The sequence below is a fragment of the Nicotiana tomentosiformis genome, chromosome 12, assembly GCF_000390325.3.
Source record: "Nicotiana tomentosiformis chromosome 12, ASM39032v3, whole genome shotgun sequence".
NCBI classification, from domain to species: Eukaryota; Viridiplantae; Streptophyta; class Magnoliopsida; order Solanales; family Solanaceae; genus Nicotiana; species Nicotiana tomentosiformis.
The window spans coordinates 118,383,942-118,393,724 of NC_090823.1; the positions used below are offsets into that span (position 1 = coordinate 118,383,942).

Consider the following 9,783-nt stretch of genomic DNA (forward strand, 5'->3'; position numbering starts at 1 on the left):
ACTTGGGATGTGTATTCTGTCCCCTAGGGGGACCAACCCCAAAAAGTGATATTTATTTTATGAGAAAACTAAAGCAAGAGAATTGAAGTGAAACCTCCACTGTTCGTTCTTCTCCATAGCCACAATATATGCTTATATACACGTTACAATTGTTGGGCTGAATAATTCTTTCATTACAAGGCCCATTAGTGAGATTAATAAGTAACTTTGATTCTTTATTATGTAGGCCCATTTTTGTATAGGACCCGGCCCAGTCCAATTTGTAACTAAGTCATTTTTGACTATATACTTTCGGACGCTTCTAGAATAGGACACAGAACAATAATAAGAAAAGATCTCTTTTCTCTCTTCTCTCATTTCTCTTCAGATTTAGGGTTTTCCTTCATTTTAATTGCTTCGATTAACTCCGATAATGGAGTCTAACATGGTATCAGAGCGCTACAATCGATCCGCCTCACTCAGAACTTTCCTCTGATGGTAACCACCAAGTTTGATTTGCTAATTTCGTTCAGATCGAAAAGTCTTCACTCAGAATATTCTGGAAATTTTTTGAAGCTTTGTCTGTTCCTAATATTAGAAGATCTTAGCTTCTTCAGGTATGCGAAGAAGGAGGGTAAAACTCTATTCTCTCACTTGTATGTGAAAACCTAGGTAAAATTAGGGTTTTGTTCTAGTTGTGAAATTTTGGCTTCTACTGTAATTTTCCTACAACTTGTTAGTCTAGAAGTTTGTCATTGTGTATGAATATGGGGAGTCCTTCATCTACTGCTGATGGTTTTGTCGAGTTCACTTTGGACTCGTCTCACCCGTTCTATGTTCATCCCTCCGATAGTCCTAGAAGTCAATTAGTTACTATACCGTTCAATGGAACTGGTTTTGTTCAATGGCGTAGTAGTATGCTTACTTCCTTGTCTGCCAAGAGCAAATTAGGAATAGTGACTGGTAAAGTAGCTCAACCTCCACCTAATTCTCCCTATTATCCCTTTTGGGAACGATGTAATGATATGGTGAACGCTTGGATCACCAATTCATTGGCTAGGAGATTGCAGTGAGTGTCATGTGTCTCAACACTGCTAGAGAAGTGTGGAGTGACATAAATGAGAGGTTTGGACAATCCAATGGATCCAAATACATTCAAATCCAGAGGGAAATCAGTTCTGCCTCTCAAGGGTCTTTTGATATTGCTACTTATTTTACCAGAATGAGGGCTTTATGGGATGAATTGAACTCTGCTTATGTTGGTCCTACATGCTCTTATGGAATATTACCCAAATTCATTGAAGACCAATACCTTTTTCAATTCCTAAGTGGACTGAATGAGTCCTATTCCACAGCTAAGAGTAGCATCATGCTTATGTGTCCACTTCCTTCAATTAGCAAAGCATATTCTTTGCTTCAACATGATGAAAGCCAAAAAGAAAATAAGCCTTCAAATTTGGGTTTCTCTGGTGATTCAGTTTCCTTTTCTGCTACTTCATCGAACTCCAATCTTCTTGGAAACCACCAACATAATGCAAAATCTTTCAATCAAAGAATCAATTTTGATCAAACAAGGAAATCTTCTTCTGTGTCTTGCAAATACTGCAAGAAACTTAGGCACACAATAGACAAATACTATAGGATTCATGATTTTCCCAATGACTTCAAGTTCACCTAGAACAAAAAGTCTGCTTCCTGCGCACAAGTAGAAGATAATACTACTCAAGTGGTTCCTCCAAATGAAACCACAGCTTATGGTTTCAAGAAAGAGTAGTATCAACACTCATGTCCCTGTTTCAGCAGGCTCAAATATCTACTGGCAATCATTCTTTCACTTCTGGTGACAACATTGCCTATGCCAACTTTGCAGGTGTGTGTCACCTACCTGTAGATCAGTTGCATGTAGTTAATTCTGATGTTCAATGTTTGTCTGCTTAGTTAGGAAAGATACCTTGGATATTGGATTCAAGTGCAACTAATCATATGACCTCTAATAAATAATTCCTACACAACTTATAACCTTTACCTAAACCTTACTTAATAACTCTATCAAATGATATAAAGTTAAAGTAATTTCTACCGGGTCATTACAACTTAGAACATACATTATCCTGCACAATGTACTGTTGGTTCCTTCTTTCCAATTCAAACTTATTTCTGTATATCAACTTCTTTCTCAATTACAATGCTTAGTATTATTCAGCAGTTATTCTTGTTTTCTATGGGGCCCTTCTCTGAAGAGGCCACTGGAAATTGGTAGAGCTTCTCATGGGTTGTACTTTCTGCTCCCTGACATACCTGAATGTTCATCTTATGTTTCTATTAATTCATATGGTAATGCATGTAATGTTTCCAATTCTGTTATCCCTTTCCTCAGCCCCTCTTGTACTTCTCCTACCAATGTCAATAAAATGGAATTGTTTTGGAATCAAATATTAGGTCACATGCCTTTTCATAAGATGAAATCAATTTTAGTTTTATCTGACATTATTCCCTCTAAACAGTCTTTCTCATGTTTTATTTGTTTTATGGCCAGACAACAAAGACTTCCTTTTCCTAAAAGTCATATCAAGTCTACTACTCCTTTCCAACTGGTTCACCTAGACCTCTGGGGTCCTTATCATACCAAAACATACAATGGTTTTAGATATTTTCTTACCATTGTTGATAATTTCTCCAGAATAACATAGACCCATTTATTATCATATAAAAGCAATGCCTTTACAATCATTAAATCCTTCATAAAAATGATTCAAGCTCATTTCCACTCATCTGTTCAAACATTCAGAGTAGATAACTTTTGAATTGGGTGGGAGTTCTGAAGCAAAATCCTTCTTCTCTGAAAACGGGATCCTTCACCAAACTACCATTCCTCACACCCCACAACAGAATGGAGTGGTTGAAAGAAAACATAAACATCTTTTGGAAACCTCTAGAACCCTGCTCTTTCAATCTCATCTTCCTGTTAAATACTGGGGTGAATGTGTGTTGACTGCAACTTATCTAATAAATAGGATGCCTTCCTCTATCATAGACAACATCTCTCCCTTCCAAAGACTTCATGGTATTCCTTCTTCTTATGATCACCTCAAATCATTTGGATGTTTATGTTTTGCCACTACCCCCAAGCCTGGCAGGGATAAATTTCTGTCTAGAGCTATCAAATATGTATTTTTAGTATATCCTTGTGGTAAAAAAGGATATAAACTACTTAATCTCACCAACCATTCCATCTTCTTTTCTAGATATGTTGTGTTTAATGAACACATCTTCCCTTATTCTTCTCTATCTCCTCTTGTCCAGCCCTTTCCTTCTGTTTCTTTTAGGGACATTATAACTTCTTCATCCTCACTTCCTTCTCCTCCTCTAATCTTTCCTTCAGCACCTTCTTCTCCTCCTTCCTCTGTGTCTAATTCTCTTCACTCCAATTCTTCTACACCACTTCCTTTTCCACCTTCTCCTCCTCTTAGAAAGTCCACTAGGGTATGTCACACTCCTCCTTACCTCAAGGATTATGTTTATTCTTCAGCTATTACCAAACCTGATTCTGACATCCCCAAGGTCTCTCCTACTGAGCTGCATATGTAAAACTTCTTTCTTACCAACAAGCTGTATCTCATCCTGCTTGGCAAGAGGTTATGCTACAGGAATTTAAGGCTCTAGATGCAAAGCATACCTGAGAAATTATTCCTCTTCCTCCTAACAAGAAGCCTATCCCATGTAAGTGGGTTTATAAAATCAAACAAAAGTCTGATGGTTCTATTGAAAGATATAAAGCCAGGTTGGTCATTAGAGGTGACACTCAAAAGGAGGGAATTGACTACAATGAGACCTTTTCTCCTGTTGTCAAATTCACCACCATCAAGTGCCTTCCTTCTCTTGCAGCTAAGAGGCACTAGACTGTGTACCAACTTGATGTGAATAATGCCTTTCTTCATGGTGATCTCCATGAAGAAGTTTACATGAAACCTCCACCTGGTCTTCAGATTTCTGCCCCAATGACTTCTGGTTCTTCTCCTTTGATTTGCAAGCTCCTCAAGTCTCTCTATGGCCTCAAACAGGCTTCAAGACAGTAGTTTTCTAAACTGTCTGAAGCCCTGTTCTCAAGGGGCTACATTTCTAGCAAGAATGATTACTCACTCTTCACCAAGTCCTCTTCTTCTTCTATTACTGTCATTGCTGTTTATGTTGATGATATATTACTTGCTGGGGATGATGTGACTGAGCTTGACAGTTTGAAATCTTTCCTGGACTTCCAGTTCAAGATTAAGGACCTAGGGTATGTCCATAATATTTTGGGTCTTGAAGTTCTCAAGACTCATCAAGGGCATTTGGTTAGTCAGCACAAGTTTGCCTCTGATCTATTGAATGAATTCAACTGTTATCACTTCACTCTAGTAGTCACACCTCTTGAGTCTTCTGTCAAGCTCACTCCTGATATGGGACAACCCCTTACTGATCCCATCCTCTATAGACGACTGGTGGGGAAATTAATTTTTTTGCAACACACTCGCCCTGATATTGCTTTTTCTGTCCAACATTTAAGCCAATTTCTTCAGGCTCCTCAGGTTCCCCATATGTTAGCTGCCCTCCATGTTCTTAGGTACTTGTTAAATAATCTCGGACAGGGTATTCTTCTATCCATCACTTCTGATACTTCTCTTGTGGCTTATGCTGACTCTGATTGGGCTGCTTATACCCAGTCTCGCAAGTATATCACTGGTGTTTTCATTAACTTTGGTGGATGCCCTATTTCTTGGAAATGCAAGAAACAGCCTACTATTTCTCTTTCCTCTATTGAAGCTGAGTACATAGCTTTGAGGAAAGTTGTAGCTGAGGTCTCTTGGTTGGTTCGTTTATATGGTGACCTGGGCTTGGTTTTCTCCTCCCCTATTCAGGTCTTTTGTGACAACCAGGCTGCTTTACATATCGCTAAGAACCCCGTTTTCCATGAAAGGACCAAACACATTGATATTGACTGCCACTTTGTTCGTGATTGTTTATAGTCTGGTTTGATCTCTCTCCATCATATTTCTACTGCTGATCAACCTGCTGACATTTTAACCAAGTCTATTGTAGGCCCTCTTCATTGTCATTTGCTTGGCAAGCTTGGAGTGGCTTCCCCCTCCAGCTTGAGAGGGAGTGTTGGGCTGAATAATTCTTCCACTACAAGGCCCATTAGTGAGATTAATCAGTAACTTTGATTCTTTATTATGTGGGCTCATTTTTGTATAGGACCCGATCCGGTCCAATTTGTAACTAAGTTATTTTTGACAATATATACTTTCGGACGCTTCTAGAATAGGACACAGAACAATAATAAGAAAAGATCTCTTTTCTCTCTTCTCTCGTTTTTCTTCATATTTAAGGTTTTCCTTTATTTTAATTGCTTCGATTAACTCTAATAATGGAGTCTTAACAACAATATAGATCTATGGTAAGCCAAGAAGAACTCTAAATGTACTAAAACTCCTACTGTACAACCTGGTTAGAATATATTACATAGGAAATAGAGTTACAATATAACTCTACTAATATTTTCAATGAAAAGGGAATTCGTTTTCTGAGCATTTGATGTCGGCATCACTTCATGTAATAATCGTAATTCTAAATGCGATTTTGGTATGGTAAAGTAGAGGCGGACAAAAATGTTCATCACCTTTTTATTCATTATATGATCAGATTCTATAAATTTACAATCCACAGATTTATCTTCAAGGAGGAGTTAATCTGAATCCATATATTCAGTAACAAGATCGAGGGTTGTCTTACATTAACTATGATTAAGCGAGAAAAGTCTATGTACAAATACATGCCATGCATTTATTAGTTTGACGTAAACACCCTATACCGTGGTGTTCAGGGGTGGAGTTAGCCCATTGAGTACGAATTCGGTCGAATCCAGTCGCTTTGGTGCAATCCATATATTTGTTTTAAAAATTTCATAGACTATGTACAAATTATTAATTTAGAATCGAGTAACTTAAAATGATTACAACCTTGAACCCATAAGCTTCAAATTCTGGCTTCGCCCCTGGTGGTGTTACATGTCTTAATGTAATTACATGATAAAAAATTATAATACATTCCAGGGGCGACTCAACGATATTGGTGGCCCGAACGTTAAGAAGAAGCTCAAAATTTATTTAATAAAATTGTATATATTTATGATTTTTTTTCTATTTTGTTAATAATAATAGTTTTATGGACTGTCTTGCATGTATTTTGGCCCTTCTCTCGGTTACCTGGTAGATTCCACCATCGAAGATATCTAGTAACTCTACTCACCAAGGTTTCGAATTTTTTTAATAAAAAATATCTGCAATTAAGAAAACGTTTTTATAAGTTCTCAACATCTAATGATTATAATTTTATACTACTAAAGTAAATTTTAAAATAATTTTATACATTTGTAAGAGTTCAAATTTGAATTAAAAAAATGATTTGATATACTCTTTATAAGAAATAATTTACTTAAAAATATATTGCAAGAGATTTTGTTTTATTTTTTTATTATCAATGTCAACATCAAACTGTTATTTTGCGATATTGTAGGTTTATTATGAAATTCAAATATTTATCTAAATAACCTCTATTTTTTCTAAATAACTTCTATATCCAAAAAAAAAAAAACCATAAATCTAGTATCTTTTTTATAATATTTTTTAATAATATAAAATTAACTAATAATGAAAATTGGGACATTTAGCTGCCTCCCCTTGGGCCGGCACTGCTACATTCTCATGAGTTATACACTTTAGCATTTTCTTTTCTTCGATAGGAACTTTGCGGTCTTGAGATCCCTTCACCGTGTAGTGTAGGAAAAAGAGATTTAGATCTCAATATTATGAGTATATCATTATCTATAAATGACAAGTTATATATCCATATTGCTTTAGTAAGGAAATTCCTACCTGCTAATCCACCACTAAGCCCCAAATAGTAGATACAACAATTCATTCCATGGTAGAAATCTAGTGGCGGATGTGACAATTCAGGATCCTTTATTTTCTTTCTATTTATGCTCTGTTGTCTTGTTTCTATCAATACATAATAGAGATACACTATCACGGGTCCAAATTCTTACATTGGGGAGCGGCATCTGCTCGCCCGTGCGGCGCCTGCAGTTCCCCTCGCTGCAGGCAAGCCTTCTTCCTGTCCCAGGATTTCCCAAGCACGATCCTGTACCTGTCGGTGGGACTCGCCCGTAGGCTCGCCCCAACTTGTGCCGCCCGTAAGATGCCTAGGCCCTTGGCCCTAGGCATGTCGTGGCGCTCCATCTTAGGATCACAATCCATACGCGCCCTGGGGGGTTGGCTTAGGACATGCCTTGTCCTTAGCCCAAGACTGAGCATCGCTCCTGCGTGCACAGCCCAATCCTCAAGCTTGACACTCACCTAGTGCATCCACGACTAGCTCGTGCCTCGCCCGAGTAAGGCAACCTTTAGCCCTTGGCCATTGTCATGCGCCTCTTTCGTGCCATGCCCATACATAGCCCTCTTGCAGCACGCTTCCCTTCCGAAGTAGTGCAGTGTCGCCCACACCTACACCTATAGTCCAACGGACCCTTGCTTGCATGGTTGAACCAAAGCCATGCTCACAAGTCGACACATGATGCCCCTATGACAGGTGCGTCAAGTATCCAATCGGCACAGAGGTCTCGTTCCAACATTCGACAGCCCGCAGGGCTGGCCGTTCCACACTTCGAGCCTCCAGCGCCACTTTGATGCCCAACGCAGGCCCGAAGGCGTTGCGCCGTCCACACGAGTTCCCAAACTCGTGTAGATGCCTTCGACACTCCTTTGAGACATCTAGGCAGGCCCTTGGGGTTCGCCCCCAAGGCAGCTCGTTCTATACGGCTCGGTGGCAGCACGTATGGGGGAGGCAGGTCGGAGCTTTCATCACCTATACCCCCCTTATATATGCTTAAAATTAAAAAGTCCAAGTTGCCCGAGTAGACTGCTCTACGTCAGACCATCAGAAGGCTCTTTTCTCACCAGTTCTTGGCCGAAATCACAACTCCAAAATGCGAGTTGTGACACACACCCATCATTGAGTTTTATTTTCTACACGAGAGTAACTTTAGTTCGAGTTAAGGGCGGATGCATGTTATGTGTCAGCTAAACGGCTAAACCCCCCTGTATTTATATTAAAAAAATTAAATAAGTTGGGCGAGAATCCGAAACTTGAACCATTATATTTTTAAAGAGAAATATATAAGTTTGGCCGCTCCCAAAAATAATAACCGACGAAATGTGATATATATATATATATATATATATATATATATATATGTATATATTATATTCTTTGGCTAGCGAATGCAATCAATTTCGTTATGACCAGCTAATTTTATATTTTATCCATATTTAAATCCTGAATCTAACTCCGGTTGGAGTGTTTTAGTCCAACAACCCTGCAACCTATTTTGATAGTGGAATAAGCTTAATAGCCCGAATTGGTGGTCCTCGTAGGCCATCTTCAATATAGCAAGTACAGTCAAACATGTCCATAACAATCTCGTTTGTTCTGGATATTTTTGGATGTTATAACGAATTGCTGTTATAGAAAACATATATTATAATAGAACATGAAGTTTGGTTCCAGAATAACTTGACTTTTATAGTGAAGTGCTGTTATATAAGGATGTTGTTATAGAGAGGTATGACTGTAGTTTGAAAGATGGAAATTGTGCGATTGCATAGGCGTTCCACGATTTTAAGTCGATCGGGTTAGGATAGGGAATCAGGGTAGTGTGTAATTTAGCCAAACAAGGTTATAATGACAATAACAAAGACAATGCAAGTTGATAATAACGACAATCAAAGCATATAAAAGAGGCATAAATTTAATGTGGTTCGGTCAAGGTGACCTACGTCTACAAGCGGAGAGAAGCAATTTTACTATAACAACCAACACACAAAAGAGAGAACAAAATTAGAGATGAAACTCTAATTATCCCAAAATATATCTCAAGAAAATAACCTCGCAACAATCACTCACAAAAGAAGAGGTTCACTCAAAGTGTTTCCCAACACTAACTCTATGGAATATAATAAAACTCTTTATTACAAGAATACTCAAAGTGAGTTTCTAATCAAAATATGGGATGATTCAAATGAAGTAAGATGATCTGTATTTATAGGGCAAAGTTTTTGGTCCCCAAGTAAAGAAAAAAGAATAAAAGTAAATACTTTTATTCTTTGACTCCAAGCTAGAATTCTTTGGCTTCAAGTTTGAATATTTTGGCTCCAAGTTTACTATGAACAAATTTAGGCCATATCTTACGGATCGATATATGAAGTACTGTCTCCGTGTCTACTTTTTCTTTGTGATTCGTACGAATTTAGTAGGTCATGGGTTCGAACTATGAAAACAGCCTCTTGCAAAAATGCAAACATATAATCCCACAGCACCAGTAGACACTATATCCAACACTTGAGTTGATAACAAGATGAAGACTGGAGGGTGCTAATAAAAGACATGCCAGACGAGACAACTCCTCAGTTACAACATGTAGCCACTTCTAATGATGCTATGACACCAGGTGGCAGTTTTCAATTGTTCTATTTAAAACATAACATCATTTTACAATATAATTAAAATTTAGCCACTTTGTTGTATACGTTGATAAAGCGGTGAGGTATGTAAAGTAAGTTACTCCTTCGTCTTCTGCTCGTCATTGGATTGAAACCTGCAGTATTCTTATTCTATCACAGAGTAGCGGGTATTATGGTACTCTGGGTTCACTGCTAATCCTAAATGAGTGAGGTTACTCTAATGTTGCATAATTTAATTTGTATT

General features: G+C 38.0%; 1 protein-coding gene across 1 annotated transcript; it reads left to right on the forward strand.

Moving 5' to 3' along the window:
- Positions 1-1,057: 1,057 nt before the first annotated feature.
- LOC104117391 (uncharacterized) lies at positions 1,058-1,657 on the forward strand. Its single transcript, XM_009628445.2, has one exon. The coding sequence runs from the start codon at positions 1,058-1,060 to the stop codon at positions 1,655-1,657; it is 600 nt and encodes a 199-aa protein (XP_009626740.2).
- Positions 1,658-9,783: the final 8,126 nt, after the last annotated feature.

Excerpts from the sequence above, each read along its gene's own strand:
- LOC104117391 (XM_009628445.2), top strand. The coding sequence starts at position 1,058 with ATGTGTCTCAACACTGCTAGAGAAGTGTGGAGTGACATAAATGAGAGG.